Source organism: Moschus berezovskii, chromosome 3 (genome assembly GCF_049115385.1).
Source record: "Moschus berezovskii isolate FMDL1 chromosome 3, NW_MosBer_1.0, whole genome shotgun sequence".
Classification (NCBI taxonomy): domain Eukaryota; kingdom Metazoa; phylum Chordata; class Mammalia; order Artiodactyla; family Moschidae; genus Moschus; species Moschus berezovskii.
This window is the reverse complement of record NC_142462.1, coordinates 122,793,419-122,819,205: the sequence shown is the minus strand read 5'-3', so window position 1 is coordinate 122,819,205 and position 25,787 is coordinate 122,793,419. Positions and strand designations below refer to the sequence as shown.

General features: G+C 42.3%; 2 protein-coding genes across 4 annotated transcripts in view; both read right to left on the bottom strand.

Moving 5' to 3' along the window:
• Positions 1 to 25,787, bottom strand: part of LOC129552014 (GTPase IMAP family member 1-like) — a 153,877-nt gene that overhangs the window by 103,815 nt on the left and 24,275 nt on the right. The window lies entirely within an intron of this gene.
• Positions 9,972 to 19,045, bottom strand: LOC129552012 (GTPase IMAP family member 7-like). 2 transcript variants are annotated; one of them, XM_088834739.1, is made up of 3 exons: positions 18,893 to 19,003; positions 12,747 to 12,897; positions 9,972 to 11,432 (listed from the first exon to the last, which is right to left on the bottom strand). In XM_088834739.1, exon 3 carries the CDS (start codon positions 11,393 to 11,395, stop codon positions 10,514 to 10,516), a length of 882 nt encoding a protein of 293 aa, XP_088690865.1. In that variant the 5' UTR covers positions 11,396 to 11,432; positions 12,747 to 12,897; positions 18,893 to 19,003; the 3' UTR covers positions 9,972 to 10,513. The 2 variants fall into 2 exon arrangements, with proteins under 2 accessions (XP_088690865.1, XP_088690864.1); XM_088834738.1 differs by lacking the exon at positions 12,747 to 12,897 and having other exon boundaries at positions 18,893 to 19,045.

The window sequence follows — 25,787 nt, the reverse complement described above, 5'->3', positions numbered from 1 at the left end:
CAGAAGATCCTGGTGGGCTACAATTTATGGGATCATAAGAGTTGGACTCGACTTGCAGACTAAATCACCAGGGCTTAAAAAGGAAAAAAAATAAGAATATTAAAATATACAACCAAACAACAACAACAAAAATATACAACAACAATAATGTAGAGATGGGGTGGCATGTGGGAATAAAAACTAAAATATTCTAAAGTATTTGATGTATAACAGAAAGATGAAACAGAATTACTCTTAAACTTTGACAAGTTAAGAATATATGTTATATAGAGAATAAAGCCAATATTTTGTTATAACTGTAAAAGATATGTTCAGTTCAGTTCAGTTCAGTCACTCAGTCGTGTCCGACTCTTTGCAACCCCATGAATCACAGCACGCCAGGCCTCCCTGTCCATCACCAACTCCCGGAGTTCACTCAAACTCATGTCCACAGAGTCGGTGATGCCATCCAGCCATCTCATTCTCCGTCGTCCCCTTCTCCTCCCGCCCCCAACTTTTCCCAGCATCAGAGTCTTTTCCAGTGAGTCAACTTGTCGCATGAGGTGGCCAAAATATTGCAGTTTCAGCTTTAGCATCAGTCCTTCCAATGAACACCCAGGATCGATCTCCCTTAGAATAGACTGGTTGGATCTCCTTGCGGTACAAGGGACTCTCAAGAGTCTTCTCCAACACCACAGTTCAAAAGCATCGATTCTTCGGCGATCAGCTTTCTTCACAGTCCAACTCTCACATGCATACATGACCACGGGAAAAACCATTGCCTTGACTAGACGGACCTTTGTTGGCAAAATAATGTCTCTGCTTTTTAATATGCTACCTAGGGTGGTCAAAACTTTTCTTCCAAGGAGTAAGCGCCTTTTAATTTCCTGGCTACAATCAGCATCTGCAGTGATTTTAGAGCCCCCAAAATAAAGTCTGACACTATTTCCACTGTTTCCCCATCTATTTCCCATGAAGTGATGGGACCAGATGCCATGATCTTTGTTTTCTGAATGTTGAGCTTCAAGCCAAACTTTTCACTGTCCTCTTTCACCCTCATCAAGAGGCCTTTGAGTTCCTCTTACTTTCTGCCATAAGGGTGGTGTCATCTGCTTATCTGAGGTTATTGATATTTCTCCTGGCAATCTTGATTCCAGCCTGTGCTTCTTCCAGCCCAGCGTTCCTCATGATGTAATCTGCATATAAGTTAAATAAGCAGGGTGACAATATACAACCTTGACGTACTCCTTTTCCTATTTGGAACCAGTCTGTTGTTCCATGTCCAGTTCTGACTGTTGCTTCCTGACCTGCATATAGGTTTCTCAAGAGGCAGGTCAGGTGGTCTGGTATTCCCATCTCTTTCAGAATGTTCCACACTTTATTGTGATCGACACAGTCAAAGGCTTTGGCATAGTCAATGAAGCAGAAATAGATGTTCCTCTGGAACTCTCTTGCTTTCTCCATGATCCAGCGGATGTTGGCAATTTGATCTCTGGTGCCTCTGCCTTCTCTAAAACCTGCTTGAACATCTGGAATTTCATGATTCACATATTGTTGAAGCCTGGCTTGGAGAATTTTGAGCATGACTTTACTAGCGTGTGAGATGAGTGCAATTGTGCAGTAGTTTGAGCAATCTTTGGCATTGCCTTTCTTTGGGATTGGAATGAAGACTGACCTTTTCCAGTCCCGTGGCCACTGCTGAGTTTTCCAAATCTGCTGGCATATTGAGTGCAGCACTTTCACAGCATCATCTTTCAGGATTTGAAATAGCTCAACTGGAATTCCATCACCTCCACTAGCTTTGTTCGTAGTGATGCTCTCTAAGGCCCACTTGACTTCACATTCCAAGATGTCTGACTCTAGGTCAGTGATCATGTTATTGTGACTATCTTGGTCGTGAAGATCTTTTTTGTACAGTTCTTCTCTGTATTCCTGCCACCTCTTCTTAATATCTTCTGCTTCTGTTAGGTCCATACCATTTCTGTCCTTTATCGAGCCCATCTTTGCATGAAATGTTCCCTTGATATCTCTAATTTTCTTGAAAAGATCTCTTGTCTTTCCTATTCTGTTGTTTTCCTCTATTTCTTTGCATTGATCGCTGAGGAAGGCTTTCTTATCTCTCCTTGCTATTCTTTGGAACTCTGCACTCAGAACTCTGCTTATATCTTTCCTTTTCTCCTTTGCTTTTCACTTCTCTTCTTTTCACAGCTATTTGTAAGGCCTCCCCAGACAGCCATTTTGCTTTTTTGCATTTCTTTTCCATGGGGATGGTCTTGGTCCCTGTCTCCTATACAATGTCACGAACCTCCGTCCAGAGTTCATCAGGCACTCTATCTATCAGATCTAGTCCCTTAAATTTACTTCTCACTTCCACTGTATAATCCTAAGGGATTTGATTTAGGTCATATCTGAATGGTCTAGTGGTTTTCCCTACTTTCTTCAATTTCAGTCTGAATTTGGCAATAAGGAGTTCATGATCTGAGCCACAGTCAGCTCCTGGTCTTGTTTTTGCTAACTGTATACAGCTTCTCCATCTTTGGTTGCAAAGAATATAAACAATCTGATTTCGGTGTTGACCATCTGGTGATGTCCATGTGTAGAGTCTTCTCTTGTGTTGTTGGAAGAGGGTGTTTGCTATGACCAGTGCATTCTCTTGACAAAACTCTATTAGCCTTTGCCCTGCTTCATTTCATGCTCTAAGGCCAAATTTGCCTGTTTCTCCAGGTGTTTCTTGACTTCCTACTTTTGCATTCCAGTCCCCTATAATACTGAATGAAGAATTCCCCAGATCGGTAGGTGCCCAGTATGCTACTGGAGATCAGTGGAGAAATAACTGCAGAAAGAATGACGCGATGGAGCCAAAGCGAAACAAATACCCAGGTGTGGATGTGACTGGTGATAGAAGCAAGGTCCAATGCTGTAAAGAGCAATATTGCATAGGAACCTGGAATGTTAGGTCCATGAATCAAGGCTAATTGGAAGTGATCAAACAGGAGATGGCAAGAGTGAACATAGACGTTCTAGGAATCAGTGAATTAAAATGGACTGGAATGGGTGAATTTAACTCAGATGACCATTATGTCTACTACTGTGGGCAGGAATCCCTTAGAAGAAATGGAGTAGCCATCATGGTCAACAAAAGAGTCCGAAATGAAGTACTTGGATGTGATCTTAAAAACGACAGAATGATTTCTGTTCATTTTAAGGCAAACCATTCAATATTACAGTAATCCAAGTCTATGCCCCAACCAGTCATGCTGAAGAAGCCAAGGTTGAACGGTTCTATGAAGACCTACAAGACCTTTTAGAACTAACACCCAAAAGATATGTAACCTTTAAAAAATTGAAGGAACATTAAAAATTTGCATACAGTTCAGTTCAGTTCAGTTCAGTTCAGTCGCTCAGTCGTGTCCGACTCTCCGCGACCCCATGAATCACAGCATACAAGTAAAGGAAAAATTAGAGAGTGAAAAAAGTAGCCAGATAATCCAAATTAAGATACAAAGAAGAAAGAAAACACAAATTATGAAACAGGTTGGACACGTAGATAGAAGAAAAAAAATTATGAATGCACCCAAATAGATTACAGATTATAATTATGATAAATACATCACAGACTTCAGTTAGAAAAACAAATATTTTTTTAAGTGGATTGCAAAAGAAATCTGAATCTAAACGAAGAGAGATCATTGTGTCATTTTTGAGACTGCAACCACGTACTGCATCTCGGGCTCTTGAGGTTTAGTCCGTTTCTTCTTAGGCATTCTTGCCCACAGTAGTAGATGCAAAGGCTATCTGAATTAAATCTGCCCGTTCCAGTCCATATTAGTTCACCAATTCCTAAAATGTCGATGTTCACTCTTGCCATCTCCTGTTTGACCACTTCTAATTTACCTAGATTCATGGACCTAACATTACAGGTTCCTATGCAATAATGTACTTCACAGCATCAGACTTTACTTCCATCACCAGTCACATCCACACCTGGGTGTTGTTTTTTCCTTTGGCTCAGCTTCTTCATTCTTTTCTGAGGTATTTCTCCACTCTTCTCCAGTAGCATATTGGGTTTCTACCGAACTGGGGAGTTCATTGTCAGTGAGATATCATTTTGCCTTTTCATACTGTTCATAGGATTCTCAAGGCAATATTGAAATGGTTTGCCATTCATTTCTCCAGTGAACTAGCTGAACCATGAGGGAAGCCCAAGAATACTGGAGTGGGTGTTCTCCAGTGGATCTTCCCGACCCAGGAATAGAACAGGGGTCTCCTGCATTGCAGGCCGATTCTTTACCAACTGAGCTATCAAGAAAGCCCCTCCAGTGGACCACTTTGTCAGAATTCTCCATCATGACCCATTCATCCTGGGTGGCCCTACACGCCATGGCTCATAGTTTCATTGCATTAGACAGGGCTTGGATCCATGTGATCAGTTTGATTAGTTTTCTGTGATTGTGGTTTTCATTCTGTCTGCACTAACAGACATGGTAATTTTGAGGCCAGTTTTTCTCATTAGAGACATGGCGACGTTCAGTAAGGACAGGCTTATTGGCCACCATTCAAGACTTGCTGGGTGAAGTCATCTGGGGCTTCTATGTGTGCTATCTTCTGGGAAGTATGTAATTTTGAGTCTACATTCAACAGATTATGATTGTGACAAGTGTTTGGCTATTCATGGGTCTGTACACGGCATTTTACAAATGACTGCTGTATTTCAGACATGCCTCCTTGACCATGAGGACTCATTACTCAACATCTCTGGAACCCTTCTGATGGCGTCATCTTTGAACTTAAATGCTACAGTGGAAAGAAAGCAAGTCTGTGATTTGTAGCTTCTTTTTATTTTCAACCAAAGCATGTATTCAAGCTTGGTCATTGAGTTTATTCACCAGATTGAGACTCTGTCAAAAACTAAAGTCATTCTCATGACTCAAGTTATGATCTCTAAGAACAGTAAAGCATTTGCCAGAATTATCGCCTACTAGTGTTGTGAGAATCTCCATTCTCCTGCTTTCTCTTCAGTCACAAGGCCATGGAGACTCCACCGCACAGATGCTTAACTGATCAAGGCTGATCTTGACTGATCTTGAGTACATAAGGATCAGGGCTCTGAGGACACTTCTACCATTTCCCATATGCAGGCTCTACTCCACCTCTATGACTCTTCTGACTGTGGGATTTATATATAAATACCAGTCTGTGAGAGGGATGTGGCCACCTCAAGCTTCTTCCACAATCTGACAGAGCACAGTGCGTCTCTGGACCCCTGCTACACCACTCAGAGCACCCACCATGGCTGTTTCAGGGAGAGAAGGGGAAGATCTTGGGGTTCTTCTATAGAGTGCTTGCCTCCACAGCAAATGAGGTGATCTATATCTAAGCCTTGCATTAAGGAAGAAAGACATCACAAAGAAGGAAGACATTTATTCTTGTCTCCTACAGACCCATCATGCTGGCTCTATTAGTGTCTGATGAAGGAAATCTTGGATAGCTGCTACCCTAAGCAGAAACTCTCTCCAACCACTGCTCATCCATTTGTGTAATTAAAACATCCAACCCAATAATCAAGATGAATTTCATTGAAGGGTAAAACCTCTCCTTCCCATGACTTGTGCCGGCTTCTGCTGAAGGCCAAGGAGTGTGGACAGGGCTGCTTCCATCTGCACCCCTGCCTTCGCCTCCTCCTCCTCCAGCCACTGGGCTTGCTTCTGATTCCTCCTTGGTTGGAGGAGAGAGAGGAAACCACTGAAGACACGTCAGGGGCCATCTGGCCTTTGGGGTTGGAGACACACTTAGTGGCTCTTTTCCACATTAGAGGCTCTGCCGAGAGCCTCCCTGGGAAATCTACCTTTATGTGTCCAACTGGTGACCGCTATCTGCCCTCCAGCTGGTCATTTCAACTCCAGCTCCTGGCAGAGTTGGGATCCCTGGTAGACTTCCAGTCAAGTCCCCTGTAATCAGGCTTTGACTGGTTCCCTCCTGTGTGGCCTACAGCTGATTTGTGGGAAGCACACACTTGGGTCCCACAGTCAGTGAAAGCTATGGTTGCTTCACATCAGCCTCCTCAGTCTTTCTCCTCTGGCACATGGCAACATCTTTTATATTTCCCCAAGAGCATCTGGCTCTAAAGTTTCACTCCAGAGGGCACTGGTCTTGTCCCCCCAGGAATCTCTTACCATGCAGCACTCATGTCCTTAGGCAGCACCAAGACCCAGGGACCACCTTATTGGTGTGAGGTAAGAGATAACTCTTGTTCTGTTGGGTAGAGAACAAGAGGATGCACCGTGGAGCCTCCCTTGTGAAATGCCATGGTTACAGAGAGATTACCCTCTTGGCTAAGGGAGCCACTACTCTAGGCATAAACCCCCCGAATTTGCCAATCCTGAAGGTTGCTGTCTTTCCAGTCGAGGTGTCCTCTTTTACAAAGCCTTTCCTCATAGCTCAATTGGTAAAGAATCTGCCTGCTATGCAAGGAGACCCCTGTTCAGTTCCTGGGTCGGGAAGATCCCCTGGAGAAGGGAAAGGCTACCCACTCCAGTATTCTGGCCTGGAGAATTCCATGGACTACAGTCCATCAGGTCGCAAAGAGTTGGACACGACTGAGCCACTTTCACTTTCCTCTTAAACTCTTCAAATACCTACTGAATTATTTGAAGAACTACACCTCACAGAACTGGTTACCACCTGCTTCCTTTCAAGTTCTACACAAATCTTTTCATACATAAGACTGGAATGTGGGGATGTTGTCAGTCCTGAGTCAGTCAAAATGAATATTTATTGCTAATATCCTGCCACATTCACCCTAGGCCTCTCACATAAACTTCAGTTCAAAATTTCAATGTCGGACCCTCCCTTTGACTCTGATACTCAGCTTGTCACAAACCTAGTTGAATGCTGTCACTTCTAAATCTATCCTGATGGTCTCACCCGCAGTTGCTAACTTTCCTCTTTCTGCAAAGAAAGGGGTTTATCATCCCATCACCCACATGCGCACATCCTATACATCCTTCAGAATAGACCTCAAGCCCGGAATTCTTCCTCAAGCCTTCTCTTGTGAATCCTAATTTCCCCAACTGTGGATCATGGCTATGGCATATTTCAACCACAGGAATAGTACACACAGTGTGTGCTGGAACTTCTTGAGACCTCAGGATTCAGAACCACCTTCAGAGAAAACTGGGATATAATGATATTGAAGATAATCTAATGGTCAAGAATTCATGCATCAAGGAAAAGATGATACCTATACCATTCACTTGAATTACTCATTTTTCTTCTGAGTATGTTTTACCTTCAAAAATAGAACATAGGTTTGGGAGAAAAGAAATAAACTCCTTTAAGGTGCATCGTCATTAGATCCTAACACAAGCCTAGAAACACACAAGCTAACTGACGTCATAATGCTTCTGCAAACCCCTGAGAGAAAATATCATCCAAATGGTTCACAAAGGAAATATGTCTGGGCAGTGCATGGTTGTTTGCTCTCTAGAGATAAAGTTGCGCTGATGAATCACTCACAAGGAACTAACTATAAACATAAGATTCTGTCATGGCAAATGGCAGCAGGACCTGCAGTGCTATTCCACATATATTATGAATGTTTCTCACAGCAGACTTTTCTTCCACGTTGTCTTACTCCATTCATAGTATTTGTTATGAACCTTAGAATGAGCAAGTATTTGCGATGTTATTTTCTACAGATTTAATCTCCAATCCTTGTGTCCATAAGTTTCACGGAGGCAGTAAACACTCTGTCACTTTCACAGACGAAACAAAGGACAGCTGTAAAAATTCCAGATATTTGAGTTTGGGTTATCTGCCATATTTATTTTAATATAAACTCATCTCTGTATCACTGAAGTTTTGTAATGATTTTAGCAAGATAGAACCTTTAATGTGTTCACTGCCAATGTCACAGTCTATGTGGGTAAAATTTTCCAAGAGATTTCAACAGTCACGTGAGACTTTCCTGCTGTCAGGGGATTGAAAAAAAAACAAAACAAAACAAAATAAAAATCAGGGAATGCTTTCAAACAGAAAAAGAAGTAGGTTTCATAAGATGTATCCCTCAAGATTCTAGCAGAAAAAAGATGGTCTATAGTGATATACTTGAAGATGAGTGAAGAGGCTTCCTATGAGCGATGGACACAAGGTTCGGAAATGATGAGGGAGAGGTCCAGTAACAGTGAGGAAATTGTCTCAGGACCCTGAGTGGTGAACAAAAGGTGGAATCCAGAAGGAGAGTTTGGTGGAGACATCTCAAGGAGAGGAGCTATGACCTTCAACTTAGGGTAGCAACTATTCAGAGATGACCCGGCAGGGAGAGAGGCAGGAGAATGGTTACACTGATCTTGCTTTTCTATCTTCAAGAGCTCTCCTGCTTGGATTTGCTTTGGCAGAAATCAAGCAGAGGACCGACAGCAAGGGATCCCACTGATGTAGTCCATGCAGATCAGCCTCCCAGGCAACAAGTTAGATTGAAGGGGAGAGGGGGGTGAAGTGTGGATGTGCAGAGGCAAATGAAAACTATTTGATAGAGAAGAGTCTTTTATATTACAGTTAGGAGCATTTGAAGTTAGGACAGCATGTTAAATGAGGAAGAGAGCTCACTGGTGGGGTTGGACCCGTGTCTTGTGAAAGTTTCCTGCTTGGGAGGATTTGTGCTTCTGCTCTGGTGGATGGAACTGGACTTTGTCTCTCTGAAGGGCAGTGCTGTGTCTAGCAGTGTGTGTTTGGATGTCTATGGGCTTGATATGGTTTGGGCAGTCCTTCTGCTAATGGTCAGGGTTGTGTTTCTGTTTTGCAAATGGTTTGGCATGAAGTGTCCAGGGCTTCAGGTTTTGGGTCTTTAAGTGGGGCTTTCTTAGTGTTTATATGGAGGCCTTTGGGAGAACTCCTGTCAATTAACGTTCCATTAGCAAATGTGCTGTTTAATGCAGAGATATCAAATTCCTAGGTTGTGCTCTGTGACAACCAACAGGGGTGGAAGGGGAGTTCAAGAGGGAGCGGACATATGTGTACCTATCACTGATTCATGTTGATATATGGCAGGAACCAACATAATACTGGAAAGCAATTTCTTCCAATCAAAAAAATTAAGATGTCTAAAAAGATCAAATTAGTGCCTTTGATAGAGCTTTAACTTTAAAAGCAAGCCGATATGACTTAAAATTCAGCTCTATTGATCACGAGGCAAGAATTCAGATGGCTCTAGTCAAATTACTTATATTCCTGGGACTCACTGTCATCTTTTCTATAGGGTTATTATCATAATTAATTTAAATAAAATGACATACAAAATATTTTTGTATAGAATAACAGTCATGTTAATCTGTACTATACTTAAACGGCATTGATAGCAGAAAAAGAGATAATTTAATAGCAAAAAGAAGAGAGAAAAAAACAAGAGAATTTGCCAACTTCCACATCTCCATGAACCACTGAATAATGGTGCCAGAGAAGCCCATGCTTCATAAACAAAGTTCTCCTAGGTGTGAATTGAAATAACACACCAGTTATTACATCAGTGGGCCTATACTTAACATAGGCAGGGTTTCCTATTTGAATTTTCCCAAATTGAATCTTTGAACTCTGCAAAATGGATCATTACCTGGTTATGTCAATTTCATAAACTCTTAAATTTGTTGGCATTGTGTGGAAGGACAGGTAGGAGTGCTGGGGAATGAGCTGGGAAGATATTTAATTCTAGTTAATTCTCACTGCATGGGTTTCCCAGATGATGCTAGTGGTAAGGAACCCCCCCTACCAATGTATGAGATGTAAGTGATGTGGGTTTGACCCCTGGGTCAGGAAGATCCCCTGGAGGGTGGCATGGCAACCCACTCCAATATTCTTGCCTGGAGAATCTCTCAGACAAAGGAGCCTGGTGGGCTCCAAAGAGTCCACAGGATTGTCCAAAGAGTCAGACAGGACTGAAACAACTTAGCCTGCTTGCGTGCAGCCCTCACTGCATAACAAATCATCCCAAAACGTAGTGGTTTAAAAGAACAGCAATCATTTATTTTTCTCACGAATCTGCAATTTGGGCAGGACCCCGTGGGGATGGCTCATCTTTCTCTTTGCAGTTTCATCAGTTGGCAGCTGGAGAATCCACTCTGTTGCCTCACTTGCACGGCCAGCAAGTGGTTCTGGATGGCCGATGAAATCTCAGCCAGGGGAGTGGACCAGTGACTTCAGGTCCTCTTCATGGGGGCGACTTGGGCTTCTACTCAAGCTTCCTCACAACAGGGTGGACAAATTCCAAGGGTAACCAATGTGGAAGAGCAAGGAGGCATTTTCCCTATCTAATCTTAGAAGTCACATGGTGTTGCTTCAACCACCCACTATTTCTCAAAGCAGTCACAAAGTCCCTCCAATATCAAGGGTAGGGACATAGGTGCATAGCCCAAGGGAGAGAGATCATAAGACGAAGTCCGATTGTAAGAAGTCAGAAAACATGGTTTTAACCATCTTTGGAAACTATCAACTACCGTATTAACAAGTTATAGTGAAATGAGGAGTAAAAATAAACTTTATACTACCAGAACATGTCCCATATGCTTAAAAGAAGATTTTTAATCATGTCGAATGCAACTTGAAATATATTCTTCTCAGCTTGTTCCCTTATATTTTTCATTCGTTCCTCATGCTTCTGCCTTAGCAACTTTATTCGTTTCTCCTTTTCTTCCGGTGGTTCATGGGCATATTCCTTTTCTACGAGTTTAATTTGGCTTTGTAATTCATCATCATAGATTTTCTTCAAGCGTTCCTCCTGCTGTCTCAGCTTGTGGTCTATGTCCTCGTAAATGCGGTCAGAAAAGTAAGCCCCTCGGTTGTTCTGCACCATCGTGTCTATCAGCTCCAGCAGCTCCTGCACCTGAGCTTCCTTCTCAGCCTGCTCTGTGTATTTGTTGTTACTGATGGCACAGCAGCGCTCTCCACACTCCTGGAGGAGGCTTCGTAGGTTTACATCTGCATCCTTCAAAAAGTCGCTCAGTCTCTGGTCCCCCAGTTCATCTCTGCGAGTGAACAAGATGATCATATACTTCATGGCTCTTTTCCCAAACAGATTCTTGACCAACGCCACGGTTTGCTGCTCTTCCTGTGTGTAGCGGCCCAGCCTCAGGACCAAGACGATGGCGTGAGGCCCGGGACAGGAGGCGAGGACACATCGGCAGATTTCCCTGCAGGTGGTGTCCTTGGTCTCCTTGGTGTCAAAGAGCCCTGGGGTGTCAACAACGAGAAGCTCTCTCCCCTTCCATTTCCGGGATGCTTTCTGACAAGTTCTGGTAACAGCTTCGGCAGCAATCCTAGAGTCGAATAGTTTTTTCCCGAGGATGGTGTTAGCAGTCGCACTTTTCCCACTTCCGGTCTTCCCGACCAGCACGATCCTCAGAGTGTTGTTGGGGGTGGCAGCCATGTTTACATCAAGAGGCTCTGGGGCACCCAGACACCACCTTAAAAGAGGAGGGAGAGAGGGAAAGGGTCAGTTTAGGTAAGAAGGGACATTTCCAACTCTTTTTTTCCCCCTTCTTTTCCTCATTGAAAGTTTCTAATATTCTCTTATGCGTATTGACCACGGTAGAGACAGCGAATTTAAACAGTTCATTTGTTATTGAAGAAATAACCAAGTAGTTAGAGTATCTCCACAAAAATGTCAAGTCCTGATGGTTTCATAGGGAACTCCCTGAAACCTTTAAAGTCCTGATAATCTCAGTGCTACTCAAACTATTCCTGATCCCATAGCCATGAAGGAAAATGTTCAGTTTTTTCTATGAAGCAAGTGTAATGTTGATTCCAAAGGTAACAAAGCTTTCACAATAAATAAAGCTACAGACATGTTTCATGTGTAAATTGTAAGGTCGGACCTCAGTGGCCATTTTGGCCTCTTCCCTTCCCCCCTTCCTTTTTTCCTGCTGGCGGAAAAAGGCTGACTATTGTGCTCTGTTCCCTCATTCCCTCCCCCATTGCTAGAGTGTCCTTGATATAGCGGTTCCTGGTAGAAATCAACCCTCTCCTAACCTCCCCCTCCTGCCCAGAAACAGCAAGAACTATACCACTGCGTCAGCATAACCTTGAGCAGACTGGGCAACCAACCCAGTCTTGCCCCCCGGCTAACTGACCTATGAGGGACCACCACTCCAAATCGTGCCATATTCGGGAAAAATTTCGCTGTTTCTTACTGTAAAGCTATATAAGTTGCCTCTTGCCTTTGTTTGGGCACAGACTTCCTCGACCTCACTTGCTTGGGTCCGGGAACTCTGCCCGGGAGCACCTGCCATTAAAGATTCTTAAATTACCTATTTGGCGTCTGAGTTCTTTTATCTAACATCATTGGGCTGTTTTGACCTTACATAAATATTGATACAAAAGTCCTAAATAAATTATTAGATGTGAAAAGCAGTATCACATGAGTAAGTACGATTGTTAGATATACTAGGGTGATTCAACATGAGGATTTTGATTGTTGTGATACATCCCATCAAGAGATTAAGAAGAAAAGTAACTAGGTGCAAAAGAGTCATCTGGCCAAATTCAATCCTGATTCATGTTTAAAGCAGTTCATCAAATTTAAATTAATCGCTTCTACTTTAACATGATTGTATGCATATATAAAATAAAAAATTTTGTTATTACTTTTTTTCCCATGCAACTAAAATTGTTGGTTGGCCACTAATTTGTATCAAACTCTTTTGTGATCCCATTTATTGTAGCCTGTCTGGCTCCTCTGTCCTTGGCATTACCCAGGCAAGAGTACTAGAGTGGCTTACCATTTCCTTCTCCAAAGGATCTACAGACCCAGGGATTAAACCTGAGCCTCTTGCATTGGCAGGTGGATTCTTTGCCATTGAGCCACCTGGGAAACTCAGCAACTAAAGCAGTTGATTATAACATTTATTTGGATGAAGGGAAAAAATTATCCTGGGGAATCAAGCCAACAAAAAAAAATGAGGTAAGACTAGCTTTGCCAGATAATAGAATATAACAGTTTCTGTAATTAAAGCAGTATGATATTGGTGCATGGATAGAACAGTGAAACAAAGACAGAAAATTCAAATATAGGACAAGTTGATCACACAATATTCATTTATATTCAAATTATCTACATTATGATACATTTATATTCAGTAAGGTAGCATCTCACATCAATGCCAAGAAAAATGGACTAATAAAGAACATTGAGATAACCATATAGAAAAAATAAAATTGCGTCCGTTTCTTCTTGCCATTCAACTTCCAAATAGATTTGAAATTTAAATGTAGAAAAAGTTAATTCATATAAATAATAGAATAAAGGAGTAAATCTTTGTAACCTAGGTATAGATAAAATATTTATAAAATTTGGAATAGAGTAAGCCTGTGTGAAAATCACTTAGTCATGTATGACTCTTTGTGATCCCATGGACTATACCATCCATGGAATTCTCCAGGCCAGAATACTGGAGTGGGTAGCCTTTCCCTTCTCCAGATTATCTTCCCAACCCAGGGATTGAACCCAGGTCTCCGACATTGAAGGTGGATTCTGTACAAGCTGAACCACAGGGAAGCCCAGAGTAAGGAAAGAGACTCCTAAATTTGATTACATGAAAATCAAACAGATATTGTGGGGATATACAAATTAAAACACAAATGTCAAACCAGGGGAAAAAATTTTCCTACTTATATAAAAGAAGGGCCATTTCCCTTTTATACAAATAATATCTCTACAAATGGTCAGTAAGCACATGAAAAGATGCTCAGAGTCACTAATTGCTCAAGAAATGCAATCAAAAATACCTTGATGTATCACCTCACAGCAGTCAGAATTGCCACCATCAAAAAGTCTACAAATAATGCTGGAGAGAGTGTGAAGAAAAGGGAACTCTCCTCCACTGTTGGTGGATACATAAATTGGTATAACCTCTATGAAGAACAGTATAGAAGATCCTCAAGAAACTAGAAATAGAGTTGCCATATGATCCAGCAATCCAACTCCTTGGCATATTACCCAGATAAAGCTCTAATTTGAAAAGATACATGCAGCCCTATGTTCATAGTAGCACTATTTACAATAGCCCAGACATGGAAACAACCTAATTGTCCATCTACAGATGAATGTGTAAAGAACTGTGGTTTGTATATACAGTGGGATATTACTCAGCCATAAAAGAGAATGAAATAATGCCGTTTGTAGCAACATGGATGAAATGAGATGTTTTCACATTGAGTGAAGTAAGTCAGACAGAAAAAAACAAATATTCTATGGTACAATTTATATGTGGAATCTAAAAAAATAAATGACCTTATTTATAAAACAGGTACAGACTCACTGACACAGAAAACAAACTTATGATTACCAAATAGGAAAGTCAGTTGCTGCTGCTGCTAAGTTGCTTCAGTCATGTCCGACTCTGTGCGACCCCATAGACGGCAGCCCACCAGGCTCCCCTGTCCCTGGGATTCTCCAGGCAAGAACACTGGAGTGGGTTGCCATGTCCTTCTCCAATGCATGAAAGTGAAAAGTGAAAGTGAAGATGCTCAGTCGTGTCCGACTCTCAGCGACCCCATGGACTGCAGTCTACCAGGTTTCTCTGTCCATGGGATTCTCCAGGCAAGAGTACTGGGAAAATGGATAAATTAGGAATATTGGATTTGTGGATACATACCACTATATATTCCTTGTGGTTCAGCGGGTAAAGAATCCACCTGCAGGGTGTGAGACCTGGGTTCAATCCCTGGGTTAGGAAGATCCTCTGGAGAAGGGAAAGGCTACCCACTCCAGTATTATGGCCTGGAGACTTCCATGGACTACAGAAGAACTGTACAAAAAAGATCTTCACGACCCAGATAATCATGATGGTGTGATCACTCACCTAGAGCCAGACATCTTGGAATGTGAAGTCAAGTGGGCCTTAAGAAGCATCACTACGAACAAAGCTAGTGAAGGTGATGGAATTCCAGTTGAGCTATTTCAAATCCTGAAAGATGATGCTGTGAAAGTGCTGCACTCAATATGCCAGCAAATTTGGAAAACTCAGCAGTGGCCACAGGACTGGGAAAGGTCAGTTTTCATTCCAATCCCAAAGAAAGGCAATGCCAAAGAATGCTCAAACTACTGCACAATTGCACTCATCTCACACGCTAGTAAAGTCATGCTTAAAATTCTCCAAGCCAGGTTTCAGCAATACTTGAACCGTGAACTTCCAGATGTTCAAGTTGGTGTTAGAAAAGGCAGAGGAACCAGAGATCAAATTGCCAACATCTGCTGGATCATCGAAAAAGGAAGAGAGTTCCAGAAAATCTATTTCTGCTTTATTGAATATGCCAAAGCCTTTGACTGTGTGGATCACAACAAACTGTGGAAAATTCTGAAAGAGAAAGGAATATCAGACCACCTGACCTGCCTCTTGAGAAACCTGTATGCAGGTCAGGAAGCATTAGCTAGAACTGGACATGGAACAACAGACTGATTCCAAATAGGAAAAGGAGTACGTTAAAGTTGTATATTGTCACTCTGCTTATTTAACTTCTATGCAGAGTACATCATGAGAAATGCTGGGCTGGAGGAAGCACAAGCTGGAATCAAGACTGCCGGGAGAAATGTCAATAACCTCACATATGCAGACGACACCACCCTTATGGCAGAAGGTGAAGAAGAACTAAAGAGCCTCTTGATGAAAGTGAAAGAGGAGAGTGAAAAGGTTGGCTTAAAGCTCGACATTCAGAAAAGTAAGATCATGGCATCTGGTCCCATCACTTCATGGGAAATATATGGGGAAACAGTGGAAACAATGGCTAACTTTATTTTTCTGGGCTCCAAAATTACTGCATATGGTGATTGCAGCCATGAAATTAAAAGATGCTTACTCCTTGGAAGGAAAGTTATGACCAACCTAGAAAGCATATTAAAAAGCAGAGACACTACTTTGCCAACAAAGGTCCGTCTAGTCAAGGCTACGGTTTTTCCAGTGGTCATGTATGGATGTGAGAGTTGGACTATAAAGAAAGCTGAGCGCAGAAGAATTGATGCTTTTGAACTGTGGTTTTGGAGAAGACTCTTGAGAGTTCCTTGGACTGCAAAAAATCAAACCAGTCCATCCTAAAGGAAATCAGTCCTGGGTGTTCATTGCAAGGACTGATGTTGAAGCTGAATCTCCAATAGTTTGGCCACCTGATGGGAAGAGCTGACTCATTTGAAAAGACCCTGATGCTGGGAAAGATTGAGGGCAGGAGGAGAAGGGGATGACAGAAGATGAGATGGTTCGATGGCATCACCGACTCAATCGACATGGGTTTGGGTGGAATCCGGGAGTTGGTGATGGACAGGGAAGCCTGGAGTGCTGCAGTTCATGGGGTCGCAAAGAGTTAGACACGACTGAGTGACTTTCTCTCACCACTATATATTAAATAAGCAACAAGGGTTTCAGTTCAGTTCAGTTCAGTCGCTCTGTATAGTAAAAAGGAACTATATTCAAAATCTTATAATAACTATAATGGAAAAGAATCAGAAATGTATACATATTTATAAAACTAAATCACTTTGCTGCAATTATAGTAAATCGACTATACTTCAATAAAAATATTTTAGAAAACAAACAATACCTAAAAATAGAAAAACAAAAGACCAATAACTCCATAGAAAATGGGGTAAGAGATATGAATGAACAAGTTCATGAAAAAAATGTAAATATCTTTTGAATATATAAAAATATATTAACATTCACGCATAGAAAAATATATCAAAACATAATAACATTAATTAATTGATTAAAGTTATAGTATGAGGCTATTTCTCACGTACAGGTTTGGCAAAATTCAAGTTTGTTGGCATAATCTATTGGTAAAAGGTATAGGGGAGGGACTCCCTGGTGGCCCAGTGGTTAAGACCCAGCCTTGCAATGCTGGGGATGAAGGTTCTACCCCTGGTTGAGGAACTAAGATCCCACATGCCGTGGAGCAACTAATCCCAGCACAACCAGAGAGTCCATGTGTCCCGAGGAGAGATCCCACATGAGGCAACGAAGATCCCGTGTGCTGCAACTATGACCCAGTGCAGGCAAACAGATAGACAGCCGTTTAGAAACAGAGGGTTATGGGAGACAGGTCGTCTCCTGTGGACCATTGGGAAGAGAAAAAGTCTAAAAGAACCAGAGGAGAGGTTGGCAAGAACTTGCCACGATACATATGCATTTACCCTTTGATTATTACTCACAATTTTAGGACTTATCCCAAAGGTACACCGACAAAAAAAAAAAAAGAAAAAAAAATAGAAGAAAATTATGCAGAAGGCTGTTAACTGCACCACTGTTTGAAACCTCAAAAGACCAAAAACGTATCAAATGCCCATCATTAGGGACCTGATTGAATTAACTAAAGTACATTCACACAGTGAAGTACTGCTGCTGCTGCTGCTGCTGCTAAGTCCCTTCAGTCGTGTCCAACTCTGTGCGACCCCATAGACAGCAGCCCACCAGGCTCCCCCGTCCCTGGGATTCTCCAGGCAAGAATACTGGAGTGGGTTGCCATTTCCTTCTCCAATCAGTGAAGTACTAGCCAACTGTGAAAAGGAATGAAGTATATCTCTATATCCCAGTATGGAGACATCTGTAGAGTACATCATTAAGCAAAAAAAGCAAAGTGAAGAAAATAATGTACAGTTTACCAGCATTTCTTTAACAAGGAGGAATGTGACCTACATGTATAAATGTAATGTACGTGTTTTTCATTCATCTGTAGAAGCAATGGCAGAATAATCTGAAAACTAAACAAATAATAAGTGACTTAGATGGGGATGGGAAAAAGAGGAAGGAGTGCACGGGGATAGACTTGTTGGGATATACTTACATTTCATAGATTTGACCTGAAAGTCATATAAATAGTTTAAACAGTTATACAGTAGAAGTTATGCTTCAAAATACTAGTAAAAATCAAAAGCAAATGAAGCAAATGAGCCTAATTGTATTCTGTGTTGTGAATGAACCACAAAAAATCGTTCCAAGAGACCTGACAAAGCGGTAATTTCTTTGTCCATCCCCAGTGGGATATATTTAACTTCTCCCACTACTCTTCCCCCAGAAAGACCTGCAAAAAATTATTTTCAGGAATCCTATTCTTGGTTGTGTGTGTTTGTATAGTTTTGAACTTCATTGAAAAGGCATAAAAACAATGAGCCAAGTATCAACAAGCACCCCTAGTGCCAGATTTCAGTCTTCAAATGCCATTTACCACCAAAAAGATAGTTGATTTACAATCAACTATACCTCAATACTTTGGCCAACTCATGCGACGAGTTGACTCACTGGGAAAGAGTCTGATGCTGGGAGGGATTGGGGGTGGGAGGAGACGGGGACGACAGAGAATGAGATGGCTGGATGGCATCACCGACTCGATGGACATGAGTTTGAGTGAACTCCGGGAGTTGGTGATGGACAGACAGGCCTGGCATGCTGTGATTCATGGGGTTGCAAAGAGTCAGACACGACTGAGCAACTGAACTGAACTGAACTGATACTGCAATATAAAATAGGAACTAAATTTTAAAAAAGATTTAGACTAGTTGGCCTCTATTTGCCTTCCAACTCTAAAGACCTGCCTTGGGAATGCATTTCTTCTTAAGAGAAATGTCTGGGTTATCAAGTGTACTCAATGTCTATCCCAACAACAACTGGATGGAAGGTGTTCATTCCATCAGCAAAAGATTTTCATGTTAAAATGACAGCAAAAGATCGTCATGTTAAAATGAGATGCATGGATATTATGCTAACAAACACCCTTACTCCCCTCCCTACCCCCCCACCACTCCCGCTCTGGCAGCATTCTCTTGGTGGAGTTGCTTGCACAGCACGTGGTCCCTTCTCAGGCCAGAATCCATGCCCTCTCCAACTCCAGGTATCCTACTGCCCCTACAGCTCTGTCACCTCTTCTCAGCTAGGCTCACCTGCTTTTGAAAGATTTGATGAGCTGTCCGGTTTCTTCCAGAGAGTTGTTCGAGCCCCTGTTTTTGCTTTAACTGCTGCACCTCTGAGACCTCAGAACCAGGAAGCAAATTGGGTGTGGTTAGAAAAGACATTTTTTTTTTTAAAGAGACAGAAATATTGCCCATAAATGTTGTTTAGGTTTGCCAGGTTGGAAGCTTTTTCTCCATGTGCCTGCAGTCACAGCAAAATTTCCAAAAATTACACTTGTTGTTTGGGGTTATAGTAAATGACCTAAATCTTGCCCAGAAAACCAGACACAGTGTCTGATCATCTCTCTTGGGAGCTGTGAGAGACCACAGGGCGCTTCAGGAAAGAAGTAAGTCAGACACATGGCTCACTGTTTCCTGGGGATACTGCCTGTTCTACTGTTGGGTGGAAAGTAGATCTTGTAAATGATGAACCTGACCATTTAGTTAAAGGGATTTCCAAGCAAAGTGTGAAGGTGCAGCCTGGTTCCTCCTTCTGCTTATAGTGAAATGCAAGAGAAAAGAGATTGCAGTGATGCGTCTAGAAGCTGAGGATTGCCAGCAGCCCCAGAAGCCCAGGCGGGGCCAGAAAGCAGCCTCCCTGAGAGCCTTCAGATAGCACAGCTTTGCCAGCATCTTGAGTTTGAACTTCCAGAATTAGGAGGTAATAAATGTCTTTCTTTTAAGCTCCATAGTGAAAGTGAAAGTTGCTCAGTCATATCCCACTCTTTGGGACCACATGGACTATACACAGTCCATGGAATTCTTCAGGCCAGAATACTGGAGTGGGTAGCCTTTCCCTTCTCCAGGGGATCTTCCCAACCCTGGGATTGAATCCAGGTCTCCCACATTGCAGGCAGATTCTTTACCAGATGAGCCACCAGGGAAACCCAAGAATACTAGAGTAGGTAGCCTATCCCTTCTCCAGTGGATCTTCCCAACCGAGGAATCGAACCAGAGTCTCCTGCATTGCAGGTGGATTCTAGAGACTGAGCTATCAGGGAAGCCCTTTCAAGCTCCATTCAGTTCAGTTCTGTTCAGTTCATTTGCTCAGTCGCGTCGGACTCTTTGTGATCCCATGGACTGCAGCACGCCAGGCTTCTCTGCTCATGAGCAAATCCCAGAGCTTACTCAAACTCATGTCCATGAGTTGGTGATGCCATCCAACCATCTCATCTTCTGTCATCCCCTTCTCCTCTCACCTTCAATCTTTCCCAGCATGAGGATCTGTCCCAGTGAGTCAGTTCTTCACATCAGGTGGCCAGAGGATTGGAGTTTCAGCTTCAGCATCAGTCCTTCCAATGAATATTCAGGACTGATTTCCTTTAGGACTGACTGGTTCGATCACCTTGCAGTCCAAGGGACTCTCAAGAGTTTTGTCCAACACCACAGTTCAAAAGCATCAATTCTTCAGGTCTCAGTTTTCTTTACAGTCCAACTCTCACATCCATACACGACTACTAGAAAAACCATAGCTTTGACTAGACAGACCTTTTTCGGCAATGTAATGGCTCTGCTTTTTAATAAGCTATCTAGGTTGCTCCTAGCTTTTCTTTCAAGGAGCAAGCATCTTTTAATTTCATGGCTTCAGTCACCATCTGCAGTGACTTTGGAGCCCAAGAAAAGAAAGTATGTCATTGTTTCCATTGTTTCCCCATCTATTTCCCATGAAGTGATGGGACTGGATGCCACGACCTTCATTTTTTGAATGTTGAGGTTTAACCCAGCTTTCTCGCTCTCCTCTTTCACTTTCATCAAGAGGCTCTTTAGTTCCTCTTCGCTCTCTGCCATGAGGGTTGTGTCATTTGCATATCTAAGGTTACTGATATTTCTCCCAGCAGTCTTGATTCCAGCTTGTGCTTCTTCCAGCACAGCATGTCAAGTGATAAACTCTGCATATAAGTTAAATAAATAGGGTGAAAATATACACCCTTGATGTACTCCTTTCCCAATTTGGAACCAGTCTGTTGTTTCACGTCTGGTTCTAACTGTTGCTTCTTGACCAGCATACAGGTTTCTCAAGAGGCAGGTCAGGTGATCTGGGATTCCCATCTCTTGAAGAATTTTCCATTGTTTGTTGCGATCTACACAGTCAAAGGATTTAGTGTAGTCAATGAAGCAGAAGTAGATGCTTTTCTGGAATTCTCTTGCTTTTTCTATGACCTAGCAGATGTATGCAATTTGACCTCTGGTTACTCTGCCTTTTCTAAAACCAGCTTGAACATCTGGAAGTTCACGGTTCATGTACTGTTGAAGCCTTGCTTGTTGAATCTTGAGCATTACTTTGCTAGCATGTGAGATGAGTGCAATTGTGTGGTAGTTTGAACATTTTTTGGCATTGCCCTTCTTTGGAATTGGAAGGAAAACTGACCTTTTCCAGTCCTGTGGCCACTGCTGAGTTTTCCAAGTTTGCTGGCATATTGAGTGCAGCACTTTCACAGCATCATCTTTTAGAATTTGAAATAGCTCAATGGGAATTCCATCACCTTCACTAGCTTTGTTTGTAGTGATGCTTCCTAAGGCCCACTTGACTTCTCATTCCGGGATGTCTGGCTCTAGGTGAGTGATCACACCATAGTGGCTATCTGGGTCATGACGATTTTTTTGGTACAGTTCTCCTGTGTATTCTTGCCATGTCTTCTTAATATCTTCTGTTTCTGTTAGGTCCATATGATTTCTGTCCTTTATTGTGCCCATCTTTGCATGAAATTTTTCCTTGGTATCTCTAATTTTCTTGAAGAGATCTCTAGTCTTTCCCATTCTACTCTTTTCCTCTATTTCTTTGTATTCATCACCGAGGAAAGCTTTCTTATCTCTCCTTGCTATTTTTTTGGAACTTTGCATTCAAATGGGTATATCTTTCCTTTTCCCCTTTGCCTTTCACTTCTCTTCTTCTCTCAGCTATTTGTAAAACCTCCTCAGACAACCATTTTGCCTTTTTGCATTTCATTTTCTTGAGGATGGTCTTGATCACTGTCTCCTTTACAATGTCATGAACCTTCATCCACACTTCTTTCAAATCTAATCCCTTGAATCTATTTGTCACTTCTACTGTATTATCGTAAGGAGTTTGATTTAGGTCATACCTGAATGGTCTAGTGGTTTTCCCTACTTTCTTCAATTTAAGTCAAAATTTTGCAATAAGGAGTTCATGATCTGAGCCACAGTCAGCTCCCCGTCCTGTTTTTGCTGTCTATATAGAGCTTCTCCATCTTTGGCTGCAAAGAATATAATCAATCTGATTTTGGTATTGACCATCTGGTGATGTCCATGTTTAGAGTCTTCTCTTGTGTTGTTGGAAGATGGTGTTTGCTATGAACCATGCATTCTCTTGTCAAAATTCTGTTAACTTTTGCCCTGCTTCGTTCTGTACTCCAAGACTAAATTTTCCTGTTACTCCAGGTGTTTCTTGACTTCCTGCTTTTGCATTTCAGTCCCCTATGAAAAGGACATCTTGTTTGGGTGTTAGTTCTAGAAGGTCTTGTGAGTCCTCATAGAACAGTTCAACTTCAGCTTCTTCAGCATTAGTGGTTGGGGCATAGACTTGGATTACTGTGATATTGAATGGTTTGCTTTGGAAACAGTGAGAGATCATTCTGATATTTTTGAGAATGCACACAAGTACTGCATTTTGGACTCTTTTGTTGACTATGAGGACTACTCCATTTCTTCTAAGGGATATTTGCTCACAGTAGTAGATATAATGGTCATCTGAGTCAAATTCACCTATTCCATTCCAGTTTAGCTCACTGATTCCTAAAATATCAATGTTCACTCTTGCCATCTCCTATTTGACCACTTCTAATTTACCTTGATTCATGCACCTCATATTCCAGGTTACTATGAAATATTGCTCTTTATGGCATTGGACTTTACTTCCAGCATCCACAGCTGGGCATTGTTTTCGTTTTGGCTCCATCTCTTCATTTTTTCTCCACTCTTCTCCAGTAGCATATTGGGTGCCTACTGACCTGGGGAATTCATCATTCAGTGTCATATCTTTTTGCTTTTTCATAGTGTTCATAGGGTTCTCAAGTCATGAATATGGAAGTGGTTTGCCATTCCCTTCTCCAGTGGACCACATTTTGACAGAAGTCTCCACCATGACCCGTCCATCCTGGGTGGCACTACATGGCATGGCTCATAGTTACATGGAGTTAGACAAGGCTGTGGTCCATGTGATCAGTTTGATTAGGTTTCTGGGATTGTGGTTTTCATTCTCTCTGCCCTCTGAGGGATAAGGATCAGAGGTTTATGGAAGCTTCCTGATGGGAGAGACTGACTGTGTGGGTGGAAACTGGGTCTTGTTCTGATGGGCAGGCCCATGCTCAGTAAATCTTTGATCCAATTTTCTGTTGATGGGTGGGGCTGTGTTCCCTCCCTGTATTTGACTTGAGAGCAAACTCTGGTGGAGATAGTGAAGATAATGGTGACCTACTTCAAAAGGTCTCATGCACACACTGCCATGCTCAGTGCCCCCGACCCTGTAGCAGGTCACCACAGACCCACGCCTCTGCCAAAGAGTCCTGGACACTCACAGGCAAGTTTGGGTCAGTCTCTTGTGGAATCACTGCTCCTTTCTCCTGGGTCCTGGTGCACACAGGGATTTTTTTGAGCCCTCCAAGAGTCTGTTTCCCCAGTCCTGTGTAAGTTCTGTAATCAAATCCTACTGTCCTCCAAAGTCAACTTCTCTGTGAGTTCTCAGTCCCTTTGCCAGATCCCCAGGTTAAGAAATCTGTTGTGGGCCCTAGAACTTTCTTCACAGCATGAGAATCTCTTTGGTATAATTGTTGTACAGTTTGTGGATCATCTGCTCCGTGGCTCTATGGCAGGGTTAATGGCAATCTCCTCCAAGAGGGCTTATGCCACAGGCTGTGTGAGCAGGTGGCTGCACTCAGAACCCCTGCCCCTGTGACAGGCATTGTTGTCCTGTACTTTCACGAGAGGTTCACACAGAGGTCCAGCTCAGTCTCTGTGGGGTCTCCGGATCCTGGTGTGCATGAGGTTTTGTTTGAGCCCTCCAGGCATCTCGGGCAGGTATGAGATTTGATTCTAAACACAATTTCGCCCTTCCTACCATCTTGCCGGGGCTTTTCCTTTGCCCTTGGATGTGAGGTATCTTTTTATGGTGGGACCCAGTATTCTCCTGTTGATGGTTGTTCAGCCATCAATTCAATTCTTGGGTTGAGAGGGTCCCCTGGAGGAGGGCATGGCAACCCGTTCCAGTATTCTTGCCTGGAGAATCCCACAAACAGAAGAGCCTGGCAGGCTACAGTCTATAGGGTTGCAAAGAGTTGGACATGACTTAGCATGTACACCCGCACCACAGTAACTTATACAATATTCTAAAGCAACTATGCTCCAATAAAAATTAACTTTAAAAAAACTTCCAGTGTGAAGTTTTATAATATTCTCTGAAGGTAGGATGTGATAAGTTAAAGGTGCATATTGAAATTGTGAAACAACCACTAAAATAATAAAAAGTGATATAGCTAATAAAGCAATAGCAGAAATTAAAATTTAAAAATTACCCAGAACAAAAGTAGGGAAAAGGGGGAAGGGGAAGAACAAATTACATGGGACAAACAGAAACAAATAGCAAGACGATGAATTTAAACACAACTGTTTGTTGTTGTTGCTGTTGTTTAGTTTTTAAGTTGTGTCCAACTTTTCTGTGATCCCATGGACTGTAGCCCACTGGGCTCCTCTATCCAAGAGATTCTCCTGGCAAGAACACTGGAGTGTGTTGCCATGTCCTTCTCCAGGGGATCTTCCCAACCCAGGAATCAAATCCATGTCTCTTGCATTGGCAGGAAGATTCTTTACCTGCTGAGCCATCAGGGAAGCCCCAAACACAATCACAGAAGTAATGATATTAGATGAAAATTATCTAAATTCAAGTACAAGACAGATGGAATAAAAAAATCAAGGCCTACCGTCATGCTGTCTAAAGGAAATCCCATGCTGAATATAAAGATACAGAGAGGCTAACGTTAAGTTCAGTTCAGTTCAATCACTCAGTCACGTCTGACTCTTTGGGACCCAATGGACTGCAGCACTCCAGCCTCCCTGTCCATCACCAACTCCTTGAGTTTCCTCAAATTCATGTCCATTTAGTCGGTGATGCCATCCAACCATCTCATCCTCTATTGCCCCCTTCTCTCCCTGCCTATAATCTTTCCCAGCATCAGGGTCTTTTCAAATGAGTAAACTCTTCACATCAGGTGGCCAAAGTATTGGAGTTTCAGCTTCAGCATCAGTCCTTTCAATGAACATTCAGAACAGATCTCCTTTAGGATGGGCTGGTTGGATCTCCTTGCAGTCCAAGGGACTCTCAAGAGTCTTCTCCAACACCACAGTTGAAAAGAATAAATTCTTTGGTGCTCATCTTTCTTTATAGTCCAACTCTCACAACCATACATGACTACTGGAAAAACCATAGCCTTGAATAGATGGACCTTTGTTGGCAAAGTAATCAACCTCACAGAATGTCTCTGCTTTTTATTATGCTCTCTAGTTTGGTCATAACTATCCTTCCAAGGAGTAAGCATCTTTTAATTTCATGACCGTAATCACCATCTGCAGGGATTTTGGAGCCCCCCAAAATAAAATCTGCCACTGTTTCCACTTTTTCTCCGTCTATTTGCCATGAAGTGATGGGACCGGATGCCATGATCTCAGTTTTCCGAATGTTGAGCTTTAAGCCAACTTTTTCACTCTCCTCTTTCACTTTCATCAAGAGGCTCTTTAGTTCTTCTTCACTTTCTGCCATAAGGGTGATGTCATCTGCATATCTGAGGCTATTGGTATTTCTCCCAGCAATCTTGATTCCAGCTTGTGCTTCATCCAGCCCCATGTTTCTCATGATGTACTCTGCATATAAGTTATA

What these genes read in the sequence shown, in the direction of transcription:
- LOC129552012 (XM_088834738.1), bottom strand. Translation starts at nt 11,395, where the DNA reads ATGGCTGCCACCCCCAACAACACTCTGAGGATCGTGCTGGTCGGGAAG.